Source organism: Cyclopterus lumpus, chromosome 16 (genome assembly GCF_009769545.1).
Source record: "Cyclopterus lumpus isolate fCycLum1 chromosome 16, fCycLum1.pri, whole genome shotgun sequence".
In the NCBI taxonomy this organism is placed as follows: Eukaryota; Metazoa; Chordata; class Actinopteri; order Perciformes; family Cyclopteridae; genus Cyclopterus; species Cyclopterus lumpus.
Genome location: NC_046981.1, coordinates 13256344 through 13283170, shown reverse-complemented (window position 1 = coordinate 13283170; position 26827 = coordinate 13256344). Strand labels below are relative to the sequence as shown.

The following is a 26827-nucleotide window of genomic DNA, read 5'->3' as shown; positions in this document are numbered from 1 at the left end:
TTTCAGTCACACCCAGCATCTTGTTCAACATCAGAATTTACTCGATGACGAAATCTCAAAGCAGGAAATGTACCTAAACTATGACATGCAATCTGTAATTAGTGTTCAAAGGTTAAGTTAGCTTTTGTAAATTCTTGTGTGATATGACGTGACTATGAATTTGTCTAAATCTGAAGGAAACAGTGACAAGTAAAAACAGATGTGTTGAAATTGCAGTTGTTCTGGACGGTTTTGCCAGAGCCTTGCATCCAACTTTAGATGGCGATGTCTCACCGGAGTTAGTCATTCATTATTGTTCCCTCCTCTTTTAAATATAGCCTTTATATTAGGTACAATAAATGGTATGACGTTTTTTTACTACATTAACCTCTCAGCCGGACAATACATTGGTGCTACTATAATAATAAAGCAGTTTTACAGTGTACAATCTGTTCTTCCAAACATATGATTCACTAAACATTGCATTATTGCCATTAGTTAGCCTCAGGGTTGTGGAAACAGTCCTACCATTACAACATGTATTTTAGTATAGATAAGTTTTTATTACCTTAAAAGTTCATAATCACTGTGTAAACTGTAATCTGTTTCTCAAGTCTTAAATTTGATAATGTTTAATATGGATTAAGAGACTAAACAGCACAAAGGAGAATACCTTATTTCGTTGCTTTCACTCTTTCACATCCATCCTCCACTTTTTATCTACAGTTCTTTTAGTAGATTGTTTTGCTCGGATGACGTCCGGTTGGCACAGCAACGTTTATTATTTATACTGAACTTTGATTGTATTGGAGTAATTAAAAAGGAGTGTCATTCCTGGAAATATAAATAACTTTTCATAGCATCTGCATTCTTCTTTTAATGATTTTTACTGATAAAAACTGATATTTGTTCCACTTTTGGTAATGCGGTAATTGCCCAGATTAAACCGATTATACAATGATTCCTAATAACAAACTGACTACTCTACATTCAGAAGGACCATTTCAGATGTTCACTGCACTGAATTTCACCTCACATTTATGATCCATTATTGACCTTTGGCATTGTAAATGACAGACACCCACGAGCTATTGTGCCATCTGATTATTTGCATGTTCGTTGTATTTATTGAATGTGTATTGAATGTGTATTTATTGAATGTGTATTAAATGTGTATTTATTGAATGTACTACAGAATAGTACTCAGTGCCTGTGCAAACATCTGCAAATGCACAAACGTCACTTAAATGGGACAACGCTTTTCAAATTTAAAAATAAAATAGTTTAATCATGTAAATGAGCAATCCAATTATTACAAATACAATCTTCTATCTTTGTTCGAACGTTAATCACATGTTCAGTTTGGTGAGGCACTAAATTACAGTCAAAGTTACAGTTAGATTGAACAAAATAATAATAATAATGAAAGAGCAAATACTGCTAGACAAATCATGATACAACACAATTCACTATGAAACAAGAATTATAATTACTCCTTAATTTACCCCTGAAAACGTACCAAAGATTTAATATTACGTGTTTAGTATGGTAGCCAGACGGAGTCATTACTGGCTCTACCTGGAGCCAGAGAAAACACCTGCATTCAAAAAGCACTTTAAGGGCACACAATTTTTACTGGATTATAAAATTAATTGCACAGTTAACAAAGAGAATCAAAAAAATTAACAAAAACCATAAAAACAACCCTTAAATAAAAAAACGACAGCCTTTTAAGTTGTACATTAACAGGTGATTTCCGTGACCTTTGTTCAGCTTCAAGATTGTTTTTATCTATTAAGCAGTGCATATCATCCAATAAAAATACCACTATATATTACAATCCATTAATGTTTCCATTAAGTATCTCCTTAAAATACTCCAATTGTTTCATTATTAATTGGTAATTTGATTGAATTTCAAGGTTAAAAGAAACGTAATTGAGGGATTCTGTTCGACAATGATTAAAGTGTAGAAACTTTTAATTTGCAATACAATGCTTCTATAGCATGCAATATAAATCAACCATGCTTGTAGCTCACATGTTTGAGCTTTACTAATGAGTAACTAATGGGGGAGGGGGAATCTGCCAATTCCTCATGCACTCATTAGCTCGGGTTGGGAGACTTCATTCTCATAAAGAGTAGCGATTAAAATAGAACGTGTGTTTATAATGTCTGATGGCATTGATCTGGCGGTTAATGTGGAGCCGGGCTGAAGACAAATGACTTTCTGGCTTCATCTGAAGACTCACTCTTTAAATACACAGCTGAGAAATACACAAGACACTTGAAATACTCGTAATTTCATGTATTTATTGTGATAACGGACACAACGTCTCCTACTGTACTATGCTCCAACCGGCTTTACGGAGCTCTTAGTGCGTTCCAGCTCATTGTTTATCTGTCCGACCGACTCTCACTGCTCTGGTAGTGTAGTGTGGTCCACGGGTTTGGATTCACTTATTTTAGTTTGTTCAAGAACTAAAATCTGAGGTGGCACTCGTGACTTGATCACGCTACCATCTCCAATACTGATATCATTCAGACACATTATTATCCTCAAAGTTAACCCAATCACAGTGTCGGCAAGTGATTGCGGAAATAAAAATGAACTTGAGGCCTTTAAGGGAGATATTTGAAGAGATATTATCACATCGCAACTTTTACTGACATGTACCATAAACATGATCTGAATTACTCTGATGATCACTTTTGGGAAATGACTGAGATATTTCTTCAAGAAAACTGTTTCAATTTGCTTTTTCTAGCACCTTCAAGACTCAAGGTCATTATTGTAGCTGTAGATATGAAGCAAATAACCTCATGTGTATTCCTTTAACTTTGATCAACTATTGTTTCTTCTATGGTTCAACTGGAACTGGAGAGAAACTTATTGCATACTGTTGCATGTTAGTAAATCTTTCCACCATGTCAGGGTAATTATAGTTCACTATTGTACTGATAAATCAACAAGCTCAGGGCGCGACAGACTCCACTGAAAGGTAAATTATATAATGTTAAATAACCAATATGTTTTGTTTTTGTAAGATGTGAAACTTGAAAACAAATACATAATCTGTAATTAAAATTGAATTTAAATTTGAATCTCACGTGTGGAGTCAAACATGACACCACACTATTGTCGAAGATTATGTTCAAATATATGTGCACTTTGCATTGAATGTAGACACACAACTAGGAAGCTATTCTGTGGGAAAGGCCAGCGTGTAGTCAAGCATTGTGCCGCCTGACCTCAGCCATGGCAACAACTGTTCGAACCTGGTGGATTATTAACCACGGCTAAAGTGCGTTGACATAGTAAACATAGTTTAAAATTAGTCCGCTATAAAAAAAAAAAGGAACTAAGAGAGATAAGCAGGTTTCTCTGCCCACACGTCAGCTGCTTTGGGCCTCCAGTCTAACCTCACCGGATCATCCATGACATCCAGTGTGGTCGGTCATTTCTTGCGAACTTGAGCGTAAACTGGTGCGGCATCGGAAGGAGGCTGAGGAGCTGGCTTCTTCATTCGCTGCTGGTCGGCATCATGAGGAGAGGAGGAAGCTGCAGGAGGATTGTTGGTCAGTCTGATCTGGGCATATTCTGAGGAGTTACTCTGCGACGCCAGCTGCACTTTTCCACCATCTTTTTTCTGGAAAATACTGATATCTGCATAATTCAACTCCTAGAAATGACAAAGCCAGGGAGAAAATGTTAGATTACATTTACAGTTATTTTACACCAGATGAAATAATAGCAGTTAAATGAATATCTGACTAATATTGCCCAAAACAAGCATAAACATTTTGTCAACTGAATATCTACTTCCTTGCTCAAAGTCTGGCCTCTTTAGAATCAACATGAACAAGCAGATCACAAACTGGCCACATGTATATCACAGAAGAATTATCTCATATTTAAAACTTTGTATATCCCTTTAAACTCACTATTTGATATGACTATCTACTATTACTGTGCACTATATGTGATCAAATCATTGGATTTAATCAAAACCTTGTACGTGGATCATCAACAATATATCATACTCTGGGTATGTTGAACTCGCTTTGAAGTACAGGCCTCAGGTTTAAGTCAGTAATCTGGTTAGCACTGCTGACCTTTTACCTGAGTTCCTGCATATGCTTTGTTGTCCTGGCCTTCAGCTCCTTTAAAATATAAGAAATAAACAAGGCTTAGGATAATTTAAAGGCATACTATGCAGCAATTGCTTCTTACTGTTTGTCAACAACATTCAAAGTTGACCCCTCCTCCCCACGGCTCAACAACACCAGAAGCTCACGTGCCAGAACACCTGCAGCATCACATCTGGCAGCAACAGTGAAAGCCAACCCCCAGGTTGTTAAACATTACAGCCAATCCTATTTGTTATACTGTACCGGCCACCAGGTCCATATTCAGAATTTATATCTGAATTTTCAGAGTGTTTATCAAGTTTAGTCCTTAAAACTGATAAGGTTATTATTGTAGGAGATTTTAATATTCATGTGGATATTGATAATGATTTTCTTAGTACTGCATTTATCTCATTATTGGACTCGATTGGCTTCTGTCAGAGAGTACAGAAACCCACTCACTGCTTTGGCCACACCCTCCACCTTGTTCTTGCATATGGCATTGACATTGAGCATTTGGAGGTCTTCCCACAGAACCCTCTTCTGTCAGACCATTACCTCATAACCTTTGATTTTATACTCCCGGAGTATACACCGTTAGTCAAAAGTTTCTACACCAGATGTCTAACTGACAGTGCTGTAGCTAAATTTAAAGAAGCGATTCCTTCTGCATTTGATTCAATACCACGTCTCAATGTGACAGAGGACTCCTGTGCTAACTTTAGTCCGTCCCAGATTGATCATATTGTCAATAGTGCTACAGGCTCACTGAGAATGACACTAGACTCGATAGCCCCACTGAAGAAAAAGACAGTGAGGCAAAGGAGGTTTTCTCCCTGGTAGAACCCTCAGACCCGCGACCTAAAGCAAACTTCACGAAAGCTTGAAAGCATATGGCGTTCCACCAATCTGGAAGAATCACGCTTAGTTTGGCGAGACAGCCTTAAAACATATAAAAAGGCTCTCCGTAATGCCAGAGCAGCCTATTACTCATCAGTAATAGAGAAAAATAAGAACAACCCCAGGTTTCTCTTTAGCACTGTAGCCAGGCTGACAGAGTGACAGCTCTGTGGAGCCGTGTATTCCTATAGACCTCAGTAGTAATGACTTCATGAACTTCTTCAATGAAAAGATTTTAACTATTAAAGGCAAGATTGATGATATCTTGCCCTCAACTACTGCCGATCTGTCATCAAGAGGAGTGGCCTTGGAAACGGCTGTATACCCTGGTGTATATTTGGATAGCTTTTCTCCCATTAACCTAGACCAATTGTCCTCAATGGTTTCTACTTCTAAACCGTCTACCTGTCTCTTGGACCCCATCCCAACGAGGCTGCTTAAAGACGTGTTGCCTTTAATTGGCACCTCTCTGCTGGATATTGTTAATTTGTCTTTGCTAACAGGGCATGTACCACATTCCTTTAAAGTAGCTGTAATTAAACCTCTCCTGAAAAAGCCCACTCTTAATCCAGAGGTGTTGGCTAACTACAGACCAATCTCTAACCTTCCCTTCCTCTCTAAGATCCTTGAGAAAGTAGTCGCAAATCAGTTGTGCGACTTCCTACATCAGATTAGTTTATTTGAGGAGTTTCAGTCAGGATTTAGAAAACACCACAGCACAGAGACAGCACTGGTGAAAATTACAAATGACCTCCTAATTGCATCAGATAAAGGATTCATCTCTGTACTTGTTTTGTTAGACCTTAGTGCTGATAAAGGACTCATCTCCGTACTGGTATTATTAGACCTTAGTGCTGCGTTCGACACCATTGATCATGACATCCTATTACAGAGACTGGATCAGTCGATTGGCATTTCAGGTAATGCACTAAGTTGGTTTAAATCCTATTTATCAGATCGATCTCAATTTGTATTTGTAAACAATGAAGCCTCAATGACCATCAACATTAATCACGGAGTTCCATAAGGTTCTGTGCTTGGGCCAATTTTATTTACCTTATAAATGGTTCCTTTGGGCAACATTATCATACACTTTCATTGTTATGCACATGATACTCAATTATATCTATCAATCAAACCAGAGGAGACCAACCAGCTCACTAACATTCAAGCATGTCTTAAAGACATAAAAACATGGATGACCTGGGCCCTGAACACCTCAGAGATCAATTATCTGGTGATGTGGTTTCTGTAGATGGCATTGCCCTGGCATCCAACACCACTGTAAAGAATCTCTGCGTTATCTTTGATCGGGACTTGTCCTTTAACTCCCACATGAAGCAAATCTCAAGGACTGCATTTTATAATCTACGTAACATTTAAAAAAACCTGGCACATGCAGAAAAAATGGCTCACGCGTTTATTACTTCTAGACTAGATTACTGTAACTCCTTATTATCAGGCTGCTCTAATAAATCTCTTAAGTCATTCATACATTCTATTCAATTCAATTCAGTTTATTTTTTATAGCCCAATATCACAAATTACAAATTTGCCTCAGAGGGCTTTACAATCTGTACACATACGACATCCCTGTCCCAGGACCTCACATCGGATCAGGAAAATTGGATTGGAGTTCCATTCATACATTGTCATATTCATGTAATGTGTTTATGTAACTTTGTAATGCTGTTCATTCTGTACACATGACATCTATTGCTTCTGTCCATTCGGGGAGAGGGATCCTCCTCTGTTGCTCTCCTGAAGGTTTCTTCCCTTTTTTCCCTGTCAAAGGTTATCTTTGGGGAGTTTTTCCTGATCCGATGTGAGGTCCTGGGACAAGGATGTTGTATGTGTACAGATTGTAAAGCCCTCTGAGGCAAATTTGTAATTTGTGATATTGGGCTATACAAAATAAACTGAATTGAATTGAATTGAATTAGGTTCACTCTTGTTTTCGATGCTGTGCCATATTCATAGCTTCCTCTTAATTCAATTCAATTCAATTCAGTTTATTATTTAGATGTGCAACTGTGCATGTGTGGGGGTCTGCACACACCCAGTGCCCAAAGGTTGAGCGGCCCAGAAACATGAGGGCAGGGTCTCTGCAGATACAGACACCGCTACACAATTCTGGTGGGTCATAGATGGGGATGCCTTTTGTTTGAGAAATCCTGCATAGTATAACTTTAATGAAGGGAGTAAACTATGCTGTATAGTACATATAGACATATACAACTCACACACACACACACACACACACACAATACACATACCTGTTCCGGTGGGAGGGGTTCTAACTGACAGTTTGTGTCTCTGTTTTCTGTTGAGAGAGGTAATGAGTCATTATTATGTAAATAAGACACTGTCCGTCATTATGTCATTTTGCTACAGAATAATAATAATATTGACATTATGTTGTTGAAATCAAATACATCTATTTATTGGAAATAGCATAAATAAAAATGTAGTTCTTTCTCAAAGAGATTTTAGTCCGAAATTTATATTTCGAGAGTGATTTACAAATGATTTTTAGTTTTTACCGGCAAACATTTCAAAAACTTTCAAACAGGGTTATGGACTTCGAAACACTGAGGACAAAATTGTAACTCCTGGTGAGCCAGGTTAATATTTAAACCTGACAACAACAACTAAATGTTAAACTATCTAGCTGTACAGTGCCTATATGGAAAATATATAACAAAAGCAAAGTGACCCTTTGTTGAACATCAACCTTTTGTAGGTTGAGTAAACAGAATTTATAGTCTTAATGTCTACATGATTCTAGTTCCACAGTTTGTGTCTGCTCTCTTTCTTTGCCATGGACTCTCCTGGCATAGATCCTGCTATCCTGCTCTCTTAATCGTGCTTTTGACTCCAAATTTCATAATACTGAGCAGCAACCTCACCTCATAATTATGATGGATTCTTATTAATTGAAAACAAGGCTCCCTGGTTATATCTTAAAGCTCTTTTCCACTTACTTTGTATGATAAACATAGTATCCTCCACACAGTCCTCCAAAGACGACTAAAACTGCGATTACTATTCCAGCGATGTGACCATCCGAAATTCCTTGTGGTGTGATTGGTTGGGCTGGGCAGGCATGAATACAACAGTAGATAAGAACATGATTTTTACACCATGCTGTATATTATGCTTGGGGCTCGCTTTTTGAGGCTACAATAGCTGCTACTAGCATAACACATGTAAGGCTGTGTTCGAAATCGCTTACTAACCAACTATTCCCACTGAGTATGACGTCAAATTGAGTATTTAGTGCGTTGTAACTTCGAAGATTTTGTGTCTGCGAGAAATGCTTGCATGTATGGGAATTTATGAGTATGAGTGAGCTTACTTCACATACTCAACTGCCCCACAATGCATTGCGTCTGGGTACTTTTTGACGATATTCCGTCATGTGATATTTTGAGCCAGGCTAAAAGCAGACCTCTGGTTCTGAAAAGTAAAGCCTGGTTGAAAAAAAAAAAGGTCTGATTGTCTGTCAGAAAATGACTCTACTTCTCATTTGAATTATTATCAACCGTAAACGGTTGAGATCATAAACTCATGTTTATGGTCTCAACCGCTAGTTTCAAGTCTTCCTCAATACAGCATGATGTTTATTTTAAAGTAAAATGGGTGATAAAGCAGAGTATGAATCAAGACGGGGCTAGCTTGTGATTGACAGGTTGCTACCACAATAATGTCTCTTTTGGGAGTTGAACTTGTTTTCGTCTTAAGACTTTAACACTTTTACAATGTGTTTTCAGTTCATGAGAGTTAATTGCAACATTTTGGTAGCATACAAATGTCTTATTCAAGTTGTACAGGTTGGTTGTACTTCGTTCCACCCTCATGTTATTGTTCACAAAAAAACAAGATGGCGAAGGCAAAAATGCTGTAATCAAGACTTCAAAGCCACCGTCCACAAACCAGTATGTGTCGTCACGGGGGACTGGTTTCCACTGCTTATGTAGTACTCTGTGGTTAAAAGCTGTTAATTTCTTTTATATGTTTTAAGGCAAGAAATAAACCATTTATATTAAAAACATGTGGTCAGTTCATCTAAATAATGACTGCCGCTGACTGGGTGAGACCAGCTGTCAGTCATGGGATACGTTTTGCTTGTATATACTTCAGTGTGAACAGCCCGCTGGTAATACAATTGTTCATTTAGAAGGCAGTATACAGTACATCCTGTATTACATGGGTTGGTATACAATCTCGAACACAGCCTAAATGTACGACTAAACTGTTGGCGATTGAGTTACATTATTATTATATAAAAACAGTGATATGAAAGCACTGCAAGAAACACCATTAACACCATCTTGGTACCTTTTACAGACAGTAGATGGGCCGCTGAGGATGTTTTCCCGGTCATATGATTCATCACTTCACAGATGTAGTTGCCACTAAGCGAATAGTTAGTGTTGGTTTTAAAAATAACAGAAGAATTGTGGATCTTTGTCCCGTTCAGCGTCCAGGTGTAAGCAGCAGGTTCGGATTCAGCAGAGCAGATTAATTTTAAGGTCCCATTAAGGTATATCTCACTTGGACCGTGGATTTTAACATGTTCTGGTCCATCTGAAAAACAGATATTTGTGAAAAAGGGTGCTAATGCAGCTTTAAACACGTTACAGTTCCACTAAAATATGTCATGGTACACTGTTATTTAAGGCAGTCATCATTTTTAACCATAAATGTATAGTTTGTTACTTACAGAAAACAAACACTTTGTATTTAGCTTCAACATGGTTGACGGGGTTGCTGACGTTACAAACATAATCTCCAGCGTCATCTTTACTCAGACTGTTAAAGGACAACACTCTGTCCTTGTCGTAAAGTTGCATGTTGTCATCTGGAGTCAGTACTACGTCACCCTTCCTCCACTCTCTCTTAAACACAAAGCCAGCAGCATCACAGGATAAGTTGAAAGAGTTGCCTTCTATCGACCCGTTGGTTTTCGATGTGATAGAAGCACCTGTTATTTTCTCTGTTGGGAAGAAGATATGTGAAAAATATGAGAACAGGGACACAAGTAACCGTTACAGTGAATACAGTTGAGTGCAACATACTATTGACTTTTGAGAAAAACAGTGTGTCAGTTCTCACAATTTATAATCTGTCTGTCAGCTGTTTGGTGCAGGGCAGTTAGGGTACAGTTTGTTTTTCAGAAAACGACACTATGAAACTGAGCGTTGATTATAGCCGCTTTAAGTGATGCGTTTTTTTTAATTACTTTTTCTAATAAAGAATGTGCCTGCAAGATTAGGCAATAACATATCCAATTTAATGTTTGTCTTTTCATGCCAATACAAATTATGCAAGACTACACTTCCTGTAAGTGTTATCTTTCTGACCCTTTGCTACTATGTACACTAATACTCTTAATTCAAATGTACCCAGTAAGGAGACAACTGAGGGCAGAGACGTTTAATTTTTGCTACTGGCCACTTCCAGAAGTATTTTTGTATGACCTCAAACATTTTTCTTTCTGAGCCTCGGTTGACTCTGTTCATCAACAATTGCAGGCGTATCTTGAGTGCAATAGTATGTATTTATTGTTCTCTCACAAATGCTAAATACAACCTTTTCAATGTACAGCTGGGGTAGATGTTTTTTTTGTGGTCTGAGAGAAGACAAGACTTTTTTTCTGTGTTTTGAGGCTTTAGAAAACCTAGTGACGGGAGATTTCAGAGGGCGTTCCCATAAACTGCTCCACAAATGTAGATTCACAAACACATCCCAGATGGTTAAAGTCTGATTCAATGGCAGGAAATCCTGCGGTTAAAATTGCTATTCCAGCATTTGCAACAACTGTCTCCAGTGAAAAGAAACCCAATAAAAATGAATCTCTAAAAGAGAGTCTGAATAAATGCAATAAGTCACGTCAATATCAACAAAGTGTTTCAGAGATCGAGGTGCCTGTTTTTCATAAAACTGCATAACCCAGCTTTAAGGAAGTTATATCTGATACACATCTGTCATTGAAACTTACTCAGGACAGAGACAACTGAGGGCGGAGACGTTTCACGTATCAGAGTTTTGCTGTTAAAGGCCCGACAGCTGTAGTTTCCACTTTGACTCATCTGAATGTTCATCAGTCTGAGATCTGCTCCAGTATCTTTCTGTAGGTCTCCATTCAGAAGCCACGTAAAATGGGGAGCAGGTCTGGAGTCAGCTGAGCAGGACAGGATGATGTCTGATCCTTCCGCATAGTATTCTGGTGACGGTGATATCAGATTAATATTTTCTGGTCCGTCTGCATGTGGGAGAAAACAACAGCAACAAGTTAATATGCACAACTGTATTGTTGTACATCATGTCACCAGAAAAAAAAGAAATGTCTGTTCAGAGAAATGTAACAGAACGAGCCTTCAATACACACATTCTACATGAAACCGTCTGTACAATAATTTAGTTGGCCAAAGTTTGATTGATTCTATAAGGTTGAAAAATGTGTTTCTAATAATTTGGACAACACAATCGGGACAAAATACACAAAACAAGGCCACTCCTCTCGTAACTGTTTCAATCTAAACGTTCTATCTCTGTTTGCATCCAGATGTTGTCAAATAAAGAACAGAGCATGTAGGTTATAACTCACAGCTGATGGAGAGCTGTATTTGACTACTGGTGGCAGTACTGACAGGGTTGGACACACGACAACTGAACGGTCCCTGGTCGTAGCGAGTCACATTTATAGTGAGAGTGGAGCCTCCATCAGTGAGCTGAACTCTGTCACTGGCTGTAACCTCAGAGCTGCTGTTGAGCCAGAGGAAAGAGAGAGAGGATCCAGAGGAGGAGCAGGACAGACGGACAGAGCTGTCCTCCTCCAAGTCTGTGCTGCTGGCATTCGCCATGACGTCAGAAACTAGCTCTGTGGATGAAAAACAAAATGCTTTTACATTTGCCACCACATGAAGGTGTAGTAGAAGGAAACACTGCAGCGGCTGACAATTAATCTATTATCTTATCATGAGACGTTGAAAGTTGAAAGTTTCCAGTAATTAACTCAGTGTTATTTTCAAACTGGACCTTAAGGTTGTTCTCTCATTTTCAATACCAAGGTGTTCAATTTAACACCCTGTGACCTTGACACAGGATAACCATAAAACATCTATCAGTGTATTTTTTGATTGTCTCAACAAGAGCTACGCATGAAAAGCATATTAAGGCTGGAATGTTGTGTAGGAATGTATATTTGAGTATACAGGTGTATTTAAAAGATGGTAAACTCAGTGTTTTCATTTCATATGTTTTTACATATTGTTGATATCAGTGCTTAAAGTCCTACAAATAAAAATAAGCATAACGCTCTAGTGAGAAACCATCCCATGAATTGGATAGAGAAGTAAATTGAGCAAAACAGTTTATTCGTAACCTTGGAAACAGTGGTTTGACAAAAAATAATGTTTACTTAAAGTTGGCTGACTTGATTTCTCTTGCTTGTTTGTTTTGTTTCACTTTCAAATTATTATTATCGTGTCATTATGTAATAACAATCTGAATTCTGTTTTAGCTCGTATGTTTTAACATTTTTTATATATCTCATCTCAAACCACTCGACACCTCAACACAATTATTAATTTATTAATTTATTATATTAATCTCCACTCAGAATTGAAAGGGAAGCAACGTGTGAAGTTTGCTCACCATGTACACTCAGTCTGGTTGTCCCTTCCTTCGGTAGTTCTCCAATTATAGCAATGGAAACGCTGTATTCTCCACTGTCATTATGAGTCAGACTCCTGAGCTCCAGAGATCCAGTAGATATGAACAGAGTGATCCTGCCTTCATACTCTGGTGAAGTGAAGTTGTTCAAACTGAAATATATGATCTCCTTATCCCCAAATTTCCATCGCACTGTTAGAAGTGATGTTTCTGGTAAAGTCACTGTTGTGGTGAACATCACTGTCTCTCCCACAGCTGCATTCAGAAGAGCGTCTGGCAACACGCCAGCTCCTCTGGTCAAACCTGGAGGAGACATTTACAGCTCTGAGAGGAACTCAAATGAATTGTGGAGATTGAAAAAAATGGCCACTGTGACAACATCCTCAATCATAATACATAATATGTGTCCATAATATATTAGTATAGATGTCAATGAAATTACGGTGGTTGGTTTCAATCTTTTTAAGTTTACAACATTTTTAGGCCACATTACGGAATTGAAGTCTAACAAAGTGAACCATTCAGCGAGAGACTAGCGGGCTGATTATCTATCAGAACAGCCAGTATAATATTAGTATATCATACACTTTACAATTAAGGTGCACACTTATTTTTATTGATATCAATTTAAGAAATACACATATTTACTAGAGCACAGGCATGAGAGCCAATATATAAGAAGAAGATTTGTTTCAACAATTAAGTTACTTTTTATTTTTATTCATATGCTGTCCATGCTGCTATAGAGTCACAAAAGCATGAAGCAATCTCAACATCAGGGCACCTTTCTAACAACATCTCAACGATTTTTAAAGTTTATCAAATGTATTTCAGCAGACGACAGTAAAACCTTTAAAAGCAAGATTCTTACCTGTGAAAGCCACAGCGACTGCACAAAGTAAAGGTAACACATCCATGGTCTCCCTTTGTGAGATATCCACAGCTGAGTGAAACGTCACTCATCAAACTTTGACTGTTGTAATCAATGTGAGCCTCCGGCAGCTCTAATTATACGAGGCAGTAAACGCAGAGCTGCGTGTCGAGTTACAAAGAGTCTCATGAGATGAACCCACTGAGCCGCAGTCAGGAACTAAAGCTGCTAAACGTCCTCCTCTAGTGGTGTACATGTGTTGTTATTGACATGAAGGGACATGAGACGTGTTCATTTAATAGTATCATTCATACTAATTAATTAAGCATTATTAAATAAATAATAAATACAAATGTAGTTAACAACAATAAGATCACACATGATGTATCTTAGACAGGGGGGAATAATACATCTTAACCTTTTACACTCCAGCCTATTTTTGTAGGATTCTGCTCGATAAACAAACTAAAAAAAGGGTATCTCCTCTACCACAAGGGCTATTTGAATTCTATATATCTCACTTTTATATGACTAATGGGGTTCAATACATGCAAATACAGCATACACACATTTGTATTAGTAATTAGTCATTTGAAAACAATTTTGTTTTAAATTTGCACACTGGAATGTGATGAAGCGATTTGTGTTGCTGTGTTCTTTTGCTTGTATCTCAGTTGGGGTTGGGTGTAGAGGATTTTTAACTATGACTGGAATCTGTGTGGACTTGGTGACTAGCTTTTTCTGCTAGGACGTAGCTACGGGTCGCTAGGCCCGGAAAACTGGACGGTAAACTTATTTAAGGCAAATTATGAATATGATACTTGTCTTCTTATTTTTACTATTGTGTGAGTTGTGTTTGGAGCATTTGAAAACGGCTTACTAATTATTGTAGTTTACGTTCTGCTGTTTAATTTTATGTGAAACATCATGATATTATTTTATCATTATCTTTATGGTTTTACCTGAAAACCTAGAGTCTCCTCATTCTGACCCTTATTTTGGGGCTGTGTGTAAAAGGTTAAGTAACTAAAGGATAAATAAAACCACAATGTTAAGGAGCAGGCATCATTAAATACATGCATGCATGTTTGAATCATCGTGTGACATCATGAATATATAAACCTTTAGTTAGTTTCTTCAGATTGATTCAGCTTGTATGAACTTTTATTCTTAAATTTTGTTTTTCTGCTTGTTTGTTATGTTTATTTGCATTTGACAATGTTTTATCAGCAAGTTGTTTGATTCCCTATAAAATTATAGAAGAGTGGTAACAAAATAACCATCAATTTAAACCTCATTTTATTGCAATGCATCATGGTGATATTGAGATATTTCACAGGATAAATACAAAATTTGACCTGCAAGAAAAAAAGTCAGGAGATCTCTGCCAAATGTTATGACAGTCCATCAAACAGTTATTGAGATATTCGATGAAACAAAAAATGATGTCAACCTCACGGTGGCGCCAGAGGAAAGTCAGACGATCACCCAGTCTGTGTGTGTTTTCATTCTTTGGGTGCCATGAATGTCTGTATACAATTTAAACTTTCAATTTTACAGCAATCCATCAAACAGTTTTTAGAAAGTAGTTTTTAGTCCAAACCAAAGTGGTGGACCAACATATTAATATTGCCATTGAGACTCTAGTATGGCTGACAATACCTAAAGCAACTACAACATGCCACACACTAGGACTTCATCACAGGATTCTGTGTTGTTTATCAAATTATTTGTGACCAATGATTGTGTCTTGCCATCAGCAACCTAATGGACTAAAGTTTTTATTGTAATGTTGCCACCTCAGAGCAAAAATCCATATCCAAAATAGGGCGTCTCTAAAATAAACTGTTTAATGATGTCAAACTGGGAAAATTGTTGCTCTTTGGACATCAATTCAAAGTTTTGTGTTGTGTACATTGTTAATTATCAACTACAGGGCAGGTAATCTTCCAGGTGAATGACGATGGGAAAAACCCCACGGCACAGTACTTCCTTGTACTACCTTCATAAAATTAAATCAGCACACAGTATTCTGAAATTAGCAAAGGCAAAGTGAAGTGATCCCTCTTCTCTTGAAGAAATGGAAATAGCTGTGATAGACTTCATAATCCTGGTGGCCGTCTCCGGTGAGCTCTTACCACATCATACAGCAGATAAAAGAGATAATTAACTTATTTGTCCATGTTCCCCTGTTGCTGTAGTCTACGTTCCTGTGGGACACATTTCCCTAACATAAGGGGCCAAAGAGTAGTTTCTGACCATCTGTAATATAAACATGTCAGTTAATTCAGCTTGTTAGCAATTTGATGATCACTATAACATGATTCAGAAGCTCTATTTCTGTTTGCTGCAAAGAGAAGAACACCTCAAATCTACAACTGAGCTATGAGAAGAGCCATGATGCTTCTCATAGGTGACCTGTACGTATGGTTCTTTAGGGAGAACTGCTGTAGATGTGTGTCTGGGGTAGTTTTTAGATCTCTGTAAATGTCTCCTCCAGGTTTGACCAGAGGAGCTGGCGTGTTGCCAGACGCTCTTCTGAATGCAGCTGTGGGAGAGACAGTGATGTTCACCACAACAGTGACTTTACCAGAAACATCACTTCTAACAGTGCGATGGAAATTTGGGGATAAGGAGATCATATATTTCAGTTTGAACAACTTCACTTCACCAGAGTATGAAGGCAGGATCACTCTGTTCATATCTACTGGATCTCTGGAGCTCAGGAGTCTGACTCATAATGACAATGGAGAATACAGCTTTTCCATTGCTATAATTGGAGAACTACCGAAGGCAGGGACAACCAGACTGAGTGTACATGGTGAGCAAACTTCACACGTTGCTTCCCTTTCAATTCTGAGTGGAGATTAATATAATAAATTAATAAATTAATAATTGTGTTGAGGTGTCGAGTGGTTTGAGATGAGATCTATAAAAAATGTTAAAACATACGAGCTAAAACAGAATTCAGATTGTTATTACATAATGACACGATAATAATAATTTGAAAGTGAAACAAAACAAACAAGCAAGAGAAATCAAGTCAGCCAACTTTAAGTAAACATTATTTGTTGTCAAACTACTGTTTCCAAGGTTAAATTAAATTAAAAGTCTATAAGTCATAGTAACTATGACATTTAAATAATTTCCCTTGAACACTGATGCCGATGAGCGTTATGCTTATTTTTATTTGTAGGACTTTAAGCACTGATATCAACAATATGTAAAAACATATACAATGAAAACACTGAGTTTACCATCTTTTAAATACACCTGTATACTCAAATATACATTCCTACACAACATTCCAGCCTTAATATGCTTTTCATGCGTAGCTCTTGTTGAGACAATCAAAAAATACACTGATAGATGTTTTATGGTTATCCTGTGTCAAGGTCACAGGGTGTTAAATTGAACACCTTGGTATTGAAAATGAGAGAACAACCTTAAGGTCCAGTTTGAAAATAACACTGAGTTAATTACTGGAAACTTTCAACTTTCAACGTCTCATGATAAGATAATAGATTAATTGTCAGCCGCTGCAGTGTTTCCTTCTACTGCACCTTCATGTGGTGGCAAATGTAAAAGCATTTTGTTTTTCATCCACAGAGCTAGTTTCTGACGTCATGGCGAATGCCAGCAGCACAGACTTGGAGGAGGACAGCTCTGTCCGTCTGTCCTGCTCCTTCTCTGGATCCTCTCTCTCTTTCCTCTGGCTCAACAGCAGCTCTGAGGTTACAGCCAGTGACAGAGTTCAGCTCACTGATGGAGGCTCCACTCTCACTATAAATGTGACTCGCTACGACCAGGGACCGTTCAGTTGTCGTGTGTCCAACCCTGTCAGTACTGACACCAGTAGTGAAATACAGCTCTCCATCAGCTGTGAGTTATAACCTACATGCTCTGTTCTTTATTTGACAACATCTGGATGCAAACAGAGATAGAACGTTTAGATTGAAACAGTTACGAGAGGAGTGGCCTTGTTTTGTGTATTTTGTCCCGATTGTGTTGTCCAAATTATTAGAAACACATTTTTCAACCTTATAGAATCAATCAAACTTTGGCCAACTAAATTATTGTACAGACGGTTTCATGTAGAACGTGTGTATTGAAGGCTCGTTCTGTTACATTTCTCTGAACAGACATTTCTTTTTTTTCTGGTGACATGATGTACAACAATACAGTTGTGCATATTAACTTGTTGCTGTTGTTTTCTCCCACATGCAGACGGACCAGAAAATATTAATCTGATATCACCGTCACCAGAATACTATGCGGAAGGATCAGACATCATCCTGTCCTGCTCAGCTGACTCCAGACCTGCTCCCCATTTTACGTGGCTTCTGAATGGAGACCTACAGAAAGATACTGGAGCAGATCTCAGACTGATGAACATTCAGATGAGTCAAAGTGGAAACTACAGCTGTCTGGCCTTTAACAGCAAAACTCTGATACGTGAAACGTCTCCGCCCTCAGTTGTCTCTGTCCTGAGTAAGTTTCAATGACAGATGTGTATCAGATATAACTTCCTTAAAGCTGGGTTATGCAGTTTTATGAAAAACAGGCACCTCGATCTCTGAAACACTTTGTTGATATTGACGTGACTTATTGCATTTATTCAGACTCTCTTTTAGAGATTCATTTTTATTGGGTTTCTTTTCACTGGAGACAGTTGTTGCAAATGCTGGAATAGCAATTTTAACCGCAGGATTTCCTGCCATTGAATCAGACTTTAACCATCTGGGATGTGTTTGTGAATCTACATTTGTGGAGCAGTTTATGGGAACGCCCTCTGAAATCTCCCGTCACTAGGTTTTCTAAAGCCTCAAAACACAGAAAAAAAGTCTTGTCTTCTCTCAGACCACAAAAAAAACATCTACCCCAGCTGTACATTGAAAAGGTTGTATTTAGCATTTGTGAGAGAACAATAAATACATACTATTGCACTCAAGATACGCCTGCAATTGTTGATGAACAGAGTCAACCGAGGCTCAGAAAGAAAAATGTTTGAGGTCGTACAAAAATACTTCTGGAAGTGGCCAGTAGCAAAAATTAAACGTCTCTGCCCTCAGTTGTCTCCTTACTGGGTAAATTTGAATTAAGAGTATTAGTGTACATAGTAGCAAAGGGTCAGAAAGATAACACTTACAGGAAGTGTAACGAATAAACTGTTTTGCTCAATTTACTTCTCTATCCAATTTATGGGATGGTTTCTCACTAGAGCGTTATGCTTATTTTTATTTGTAGGACTTTAAGCACTGATATCAACAATATGTAAAAACATATGAAATGAAAACACTGAGTTTACCATCTTATCTGTGATGGTATCAGATTACATTTTCTTAAAGCTGGGGTATGAAGTTTTCTGAAAGAAAGTCAGAATTTGCATGTTCTGCTCTCCTCGTGCAGTTCTTCCTTCTTTCCTAAGCCACTCCCACCAGAAGGCTGCTGGATTAAAGAAGAAGAATTGCTGGATCATATATCACATAAAAATCCATCTCGTCAAGCTTCAAGTGATGCTTCGATAATATATCTTAAATTTGTTTTGGAGTAATTGATAATGATATTGGCAATCAGTTGGCTTCTTAGGTTGACATAAATATTGCTAGTGTTCATAAGGTGAATGTGGTTGTGGCTGATTAGGTAAAATAAACAAGGTAAATTAGCAAACACTGGTTAAATATTGCACCAAGCACTAGACAACAGATAGTATATGATGAACAAAGTAAACAGTCCTGTAACAGCATGTCTGTCCAACTCGTATAAAAATCTTTAAGATCTAGATTTATCATAGTATCATTTAAATGGGATTCATATCCATTCTCCACATTGCTCTGCTCTACTGAACAATGTGCCCTTGGCCAAGAGAGGTGGTCAGTAAAAAATTGTTTTATTTTTCACCAACAGTGGCAGTTTCCAACGTCATGGTAACCATCAGTGGCTCAGACTTGGTGGAGTTCAGCAGCTCTGTCCGTCTGTCCTGCTCCTCCTCTGGATCCTCTCTCTCTTTCCTCTGGCTCAACAGCAGCTCTGAGGTTACAGCCAGTGACAGAGTTCAGCTCACTGATGGAGGCTCCACTCTCACTATAAATGTGACTCGCTACGACCAGGGACCGTTCAGTTGTCGTGTGTCCAACCCTCTCAGTACTGCCACCAGTAGTGAAATACAGCTCTCCATCAGCTGTGAGTTATAACCTACATGCTCTGTTCTTTATTTGACAACATCTGGATGCAAACAGAGATAGAACGTTTAGATTGAAACAGTTACGAGAGGAGTGGCCTTGTTTTGTGTATTTTGTCCCTATTGTGTTGTCCAAATTATTAGAAACACATTTTTTTTTAACCTTATATAATCAAACTTCAGCACAATGTAAACTAAGTTATTGTACAGACGGTTTCATGTAGAACGTGTGTATTGAAGGCTTGCACTGGTGACAGTTTTCTCCCACATGTAGACGGACCAGAAAATATTAATCTTACAATATCACCGTCACAAGAATACTATGAGGAAGGATCAGACATCATCCTGTCCTGCTCAGCTGACTCCAGACCTGCTCCCCATTTTACGTGGCTTCTGAATGGAGACCTACAGAATGATACTGGAGCAGATCTCAGACTGATGAACATTCAGATGAGTCAAAGTGGAAACTACAGCTGTCGGGCCTTTAACAGCAAAACTCTGATACATGAAACGTCTCCGCCCTCAGTTGTCTCCATATTGGGTACGTTTGAATTAACAGTTGTATTGGATATAATAGCAAAGGGTCAGAAAGATGAAAAGAACTGAAAGTGTACACTTACAAACAAAATTGGAGTGGAGACAAAAGCAAAAGGATAAAAGAAGAGTGAATATTGGACTTACATTCAACTGGTGGACAGAAACATGGTGCTCTCTATGTTCTGCATGTGTAACCTAAATGTTGTGTTTATCAATTTAAACAGAGTTTACCGGTCAATGTTGTGTTTATGGAGCACATTCCAGGACAAAGGTCACAAGTCTTGCAACTTTCCATTCTTTTAAGTCATTTGTTAAATAATCTTGTGGTTTGAATGACAGTTTTCTTCTCAAATATTGAAATTTGAGAAGAAAACGTTGCTAGTAGCAGCTAATGTAGCGTCTCGATGCAAGCTTGATGCAGAGATGAGTAACGGGCTACAGAAGTCCGGTAACCTTCTAACTCCACACACACAGATTTTATTTTGTATCATCTTTTTACTTGTTATCTACTTGTACCTTCAAATCATGTGACGGGTGGCAGGCATTTCAATCGGTTCTCTGCTGCCTTTCTGCCTCAAAAGGATGCAGAACTCAGCAATCATTTTACTTTTATTAGTCAGCACTATATGTATTCAAACATACTTTGCATTCACCTCACCTGTGTTTCTGTTTCAGAGTTCCTTAAAGCCATGTCTGGACTTCTTTCAACTGGTGCCATTGCTGGAATAGTTATCTCATGTTTAGTGCCTTTCTTTGTAGCAGCTGCATGGCACTATATTTATAAAAAAATGTAAGTTAAAGAAGAGCCTTTATTACCATTCAGACATGTCACCATGTTATCATGTATTAATAGATAACTGACATTACATTAACCCTAATTTAACACTGACCTAACTCTAGTCATGTATGACTTATGGTAGGCTATACAATAAACAGTAAGGATTTATTGTATTTCTTGAAGGACATTATTAACATATCATTCACGGGAGGTCAAAGAAAATGTATCTGTTGATCACATTTATTATTATTTGCATTAACAATTACCTGTTGTGAGAATTTAAATACTTGTAATTGTTATTTTGCATTTTTAGTGCTTAACTTAAATTAGTTAACAATCTTGTTAAGAAAGTTTAGAAATTCCTTATCGAATCATGTTGGAAACATCTACGCAGACACAACACAAGTTACAGTTTTAATTTTGAGTTGCATCTTGTTGACATTTTAACAGAACGTTTTATTTCTAATATTTAGAAACAATAAGAAAGCTCAGCCACCTTCTGAAATTAAAGGTTTGTATTCATCCTTCTAATGCATACATATATTTATACATATATATATATATATATATATATATATATATATATATATATATATATATATATATATATATACAAACACACACACACACACACACACACACACACACATACACACACAAATGCAGTGAGCATTAGGACCTCCACAACATGTTTTACCAGTTTGGGGATATGATCTGGTTGACAAAAATAGACACAATGTGTTTAGCATGAAAATGAACACAACAAAAACAGAACAAAAGCTGAAATAGGATATTAATCTATCCATCTCTCAATTTAATTCAAGTCCATTCATTTCCATATGACTTTACTGACAATAAAGTTTCTAAAAACAATGTACACAAAAGTACACACAACTATCAATATGAAAAGTAACATAACAATAACACAACATTATGACTGTTATATACAAATATTTTTTTGAGGGTTAACCCTAACCCCATAAGAATAATTGGATGTAACAAACCTTTTTTTTTTGCCTATAGGACCGCCACCTTCTGAAAGTAAAGGTTTGTACGCACGCACACACACACACACAAACAAACAGACGCACACACACAGAAACACAAATAATCAGATGTAACAAACCTTTATTTTGTTTCCTAGAACATGAAGAATGTGTGTATGAAAACACTTCAGCAATATATGAAAACTTATAAATTCAACAATCATCTTTCCCTTAAAAGGTGAGTTTTTAAATAATTAATATGATGTAGTAATAAATGGACATTATTGTACGTAGTTTATACGTAGAACCTATTGTAGGAAACACTCACTGAACACTCATTACAGTTGATCAGAACGCCATGAGTGACATTTCTTTCTTTTTCACTTATGTCCAGCAGAACATTTGGAGGAAAACTAATTTAGCAGCCATGACATAATCATGATCGTTTTGATCTGGATGTGTGACATCAAACATTTGCCATTTACTCATAAAGTAGAGAGCAACAGAAGCATTTCTGCTGCATTTCTTTTCAAAAGCAAGCCCCATATTCACTTCTTGAGAACTTCTCCCAGAGAGAGGTTTGTGAATTCAATAGAATACGAAGATCCATTGGGCTGAAGAGATGAGGGATACTTCTCTAAGGGTTTGATACTCTGACTTCTTTACATTTAATATATTGTTAGTATGAAAGATTGGGTTGGGATAAGAGATTATGCAAAATATACATACAAATAATTCTATTCAAATTGTGTTTTTCTGACATGGTTTGAACAGCAACTGCATATGTGACAGTCTTTTAAATATAACAGTGGAAATTATGTTTTAAGTAAAGCTGTATATACTTTTTTGGAATTGATCCATGTGCTGCCAACAAACAATAAATACAAAAATGAAGTTGTGCCTCCAGAGTTTATTCTTGATTGTTCACTAAGCTTCGTGGATAAATGAAAGCTGATCATCAGACTTTGAAAGTGCTCAAATATGATCCCATTGCAGCTGTTATTATATATTATGTTCAAGTTAACACTGATAATCTAGCAGAATTGCAAAATGTCTCCTCTCCCTGCTGTGACGGATAGTTGTTGTGGCAATCCGGTGAATAAATAATCTCTATAAACAAGATTTTTGGAATATGAAGTAGGGCTGCACAAATAAATACAAATTGTATATGATATTTGATGTGCGATATTAATGATAATTCCTACATCATTATTCTCATAGAAAAAATTTAGCTTGCATTGATTTTTACTGGCATCTGTATCGAACAAAGATATTTGGACAAAAATATTCCGCCTATGACCTTTTCGCAAATTGCAAAAGGTCATATTGAGATTTTGATTTCATTTTGATTGATTGTGCAGCCTAATTGGAAGCATTTGCGTTTCCATTTGTAATCTGTGTCGTATAAACCAATCATGTTTGAACAGGCTTTGGTTAGAGGCAGGAAAACAATCCCATTGGAGAGCAGAAGACACGGAGCGCTCTGTCCAAAATGTAACGCTGAACCCGTCGGCAAACAATTCTTTTTGCGTCACAGAGCTACTAGAGTGGCTGAAGACTCTGGTTGGTAAAACTTTTGTTGTGATCAAGTTTGTAACTAAGAGGTAATCATTAACGACAATCATAACTGATGGTGTTCAGAACATGCAGTCATATTTTATTAGCTTGTTATGCAAGTTTAGAGGGCGACAATCAGAAATGGATCATTGAGTGAATATTGGGACGCAGCAACGCGCTGCCTTGGCGCATGCCCCCATACCTGACCTGACCTGTGAATATTTAACCATGCCCAGCCTGCGGACGTCTCGATGACACGTTTCATTTATTGCATATTATCTCACGGACACTTTTTCCATTGTTGCACAAAGTCAGACGTCAGATGGTCAGATAACATTAGAAGAGGACCACACTGAGGAATGCACCATGAGCTATACATTCCTCAGATCAACCATACTTGTGTTTCTCTCATCAGGTAAGAAATGTATTGCAAATGATTTTTACATTCATCAACAACGAGAGGTTGTGAAATGTTGGCTAACCGCGAGATGTTTCAGCAGGTCTCTGCTATGGAGCCGGTGTGCTCACTGTTGACTTACTTCGTGGAGCAACAGGGGAGAGCGTGACCTTCACAACGTCTGTAAAACCACCAGCTAAACCATATATGGCATTGACTTGGAGCTTCAATGGGACCACCAACGTAATAACCTCAACCAGTGTAGATGCAGTGGGACCAGGCTATGTGAACAGGATCACCCTGGATAAATTCACTGGCTCTCTGGTGCTAAGAAACCTGACTGAAAAAGACAGCGGGATTTACGAGTTAATCATCATCCCCTACGGAGCAGAGCAGATTCAAGGAACCGCTGAACTGGAGGTGCAGAGTGAGTTAGACTTCATCAATCTGGCGGCGTATTTAAAATAATGCTTGTGTAATATATACGCATTTGCACTGAAATGATCAGCTACTGTTCACATGATGTGTACGTATGTGTACAGATTGTAAAGCCCTCTGAGACAAATTTTTTAATTTGTGATATTGGACTATACAAAATAAACTGAATTGAATTGAATTGAATTGAAGATGTCTGTTTTAAGAATGTCTCTTTCTACACATTGTTTGTGCACAGCCAAAGTGTCCAAACCCACCATGGCCTGCCCCACAGAAGACCTAGTAGAAGGTAAAACCTCCCTGAACCTAACCTGCCATGCTAGCGGCTTCGTGACTCGCGTGTGGCTGAAGGACGGCAAACCTCTGGTTTCCGGAGACGGACTCAGCTTTCACGATGGCAACCGAGTGTTGTCCTTCAGCCCCTTGAACCGGAGAGACACTGGAGAGTTTCTTTGTAATGTCAGCAATGAGTTCAATTTTGATACGGCCAAATGCAGTCTTAAAGTCTACTGTAAGTACTTTCAATTGTACTTTAATATACCACAGTACTTTTTTTTTTTTACATTTATATATTGTGGGTATTTGCATATAAATTCTTATAATATTCTTCTTTCTCATCTTTTCAGATGGACCTGACAAACCCATAATTGATCAGAGTCCAATAGGAGCAGAACTTGAAGAGAGTGTCTTTCTGAGCTGCTCTGCTGTATCCCTACCAAAGGCAAAGTTCTTCTGGAGGTTCAAACACATGTTGATGTACGGGCCTGCACATTACATCCATGAGATGGAATACAGGCACCTGGGGAGGTACACCTGCATGGCCCGTAACCCTATCACTGGTCTGGAAGCCTCTGCGTTCCACACACTGCGTGGTATTTAAGCTCTCATTCATACCTCTCTACAGTAAATTGTCGATACTGATATGTGTTGGCAAAAAGTACAAGACAGAGTAATTCTTTTTTCTTCTGATCTAGACTCCTCTACTCCTATCTCTGGTTCTATGTCCATGATGTTTTGCACTGTCCTGACCACGGTGGCACTCATATCGGTCTAAAGACTGCATTTTGTTTGTGGAAAGAGTTGTAAGCTTGCTCATTTTAATCGGCAATCATTATCGCTGTGTCTCTTTAAATTGATTGTTCACATAAAATAAAGTTATGAATGACAAATAACAAACCAGTGTTCCTTCCCATTTAATAGCGGTCTCAATTTTTCTATTAAGAGAACTGAAGTATTGCTAATTGCTCTAATGGCATCTCTCAGAGAACGAGTAGAGAGAACTTCCAGCTATGGTCTCATTAGTGCTAACAAATGAACAGATAATAGATCTACTTATATAAATAGTTTTTGACTCATTCAGCCTTATGATAAAGTGTTGGATGTTCTTTAAGGTGACTGAAGCCTGATAACGTTGAATCAAATTGCCTCTATAATAAACTTTTATTAAAGCTCTGTTTCAGATTCTGTTTTGTTAATGAACTCCATCATGTACCTTCCATTCGTTCATTTTTCTTTGTTCCACAAGCGTGCGCCTGCTTGCTGCTGCCATGAACCCAAAAGAATCAACTTACTCAAACCCAAGTGCACTTCACAGCAACTTTTTTAGAATACAATTGGAGCACATTTTGGGTTAGTTACCTGTTGACAGAGTCCTGCACTAAATCCGTTACATCGCCATGCGTTGGTCTTAATGAGGGTGGTGCATATAGCAATGACGTTTAACTCTGGGAATAAATGCAGGACTTGAAACTCTTGAGTCATAAAATAAGAAAAACATGAAAAGTTTGGAAAATGATAGTTGAAAACTAAAGAACAACTGGGTGTTTTTTTAAATAATGTAGTCTGTATAACCCACACAATGATTCAAATGTAGCACATTTCCTGACTACCCAGGCACCTTTGACTCATTTAAAAATTGATTTGGAAAGTTTTTGTGTTCACAGTGCTTGTATGGATGAGTACCGCAACAAGCGTGTTAAGGGTTTTTAGATTTGAGAAAAAATACATTGGCATCTATTCATTATGAATTTTCATAATGTCATAATGGTGTGACGACACCTGCCCTTCCATGCCAATATGTTGTTCCTGTACTCGTTTATTATTTACATGGTGGCAGGGGATCAAACAACTGGGCCCGGTGTTTTACTACTTTGACGACGTGGGTGATCAAAGGCATACTGAGGTGTTTGGATAAACACCCTGCTAATTATTAGTCAAAGATCCATTATGATAGTAAGTTTTGATAAATATTTATAATCTTTGTAATTTAATAAGAAGTCAATAGCCAGATTATTTATATATATATACATACACATTAAAATGTAATGTTATTAGGTGAATAATAATTTATATATATATATATATCAGATTCGACATTTTGTTATGTTACAGCCTTA

General features: G+C 37.6%; 2 protein-coding genes across 5 annotated transcripts; one reads left to right on the top strand and one right to left on the bottom strand.

Moving 5' to 3' along the window:
• Positions 1–1317: 1317 nt before the first annotated feature.
• LOC117745667 (carcinoembryonic antigen-related cell adhesion molecule 5-like) lies at positions 1318–13716 on the bottom strand. Of its 4 annotated transcripts, none has more exons than XM_034554146.1 (10): positions 13561–13716; positions 12672–12992; positions 11623–11895; positions 11014–11277; positions 9736–10008; positions 9351–9599; positions 7994–8105; positions 7286–7332; positions 4102–4142; positions 1318–3661 (listed from the first exon to the last, which is right to left on the bottom strand). In XM_034554146.1, the coding sequence occupies exons 1-10, from the start codon at positions 13604–13606 to the stop codon at positions 3437–3439; spliced, it is 1851 nt and encodes a 616-aa protein (XP_034410037.1). In that variant the 5' UTR covers positions 13607–13716; the 3' UTR covers positions 1318–3436. The 4 variants fall into 4 exon arrangements, with proteins under 4 accessions (XP_034410037.1, XP_034410040.1, XP_034410038.1 ...); XM_034554147.1 differs by having other exon boundaries at positions 3489–3661; positions 4095–4142; XM_034554149.1 differs by lacking the exon at positions 12672–12992.
• Positions 13717–15600: 1884 nt separating this feature from the next.
• Positions 15601–22095, top strand: LOC117745819 (carcinoembryonic antigen-related cell adhesion molecule 1-like). Its single transcript, XM_034554361.1, has 8 exons — positions 15601–15686; positions 16061–16381; positions 17170–17442; positions 17788–18051; positions 19468–19743; positions 20016–20282; positions 20966–21068; positions 22080–22095. Exons 1-8 carry the CDS (start codon positions 15641–15643, stop codon positions 22093–22095), a joined length of 1566 nt encoding a protein of 521 aa, XP_034410252.1. The 5' UTR covers positions 15601–15640.
• The last annotated feature ends 4732 nt before the right edge of the window (positions 22096–26827 follow it).

Bases quoted from the DNA above. Each gene is read 5' to 3' on its own strand.
- LOC117745667 (XM_034554146.1), bottom strand. From the start codon at position 13,606: ATGGATGTGTTACCTTTACTTTGTGCAGTCGCTGTGGCTTTCACAG. The intron at 11,896-12,671 runs GTGAGCAAACTT...TTTCATCCACAG, and splicing joins AACCAGACTGAGTGTACATG to AGCTAGTTTCTGACGTCATG. The intron at 3,662-4,101 runs GTAAAAGGTCAG...TGTCATTTCTAG, and splicing joins AAGCATATGCAGGAACTCAG to GAGTTGAATTATGCAGATAT.
- LOC117745819 (XM_034554361.1), top strand. From the start codon at position 15,641: ATGGAAATAGCTGTGATAGACTTCATAATCCTGGTGGCCGTCTCCG. The intron at 16,382-17,169 runs GTGAGCAAACTT...TTTCATCCACAG, and splicing joins AACCAGACTGAGTGTACATG to AGCTAGTTTCTGACGTCATG. The intron at 19,744-20,015 runs GTGAGTTATAAC...TCCCACATGTAG, and splicing joins AATACAGCTCTCCATCAGCT to ACGGACCAGAAAATATTAAT.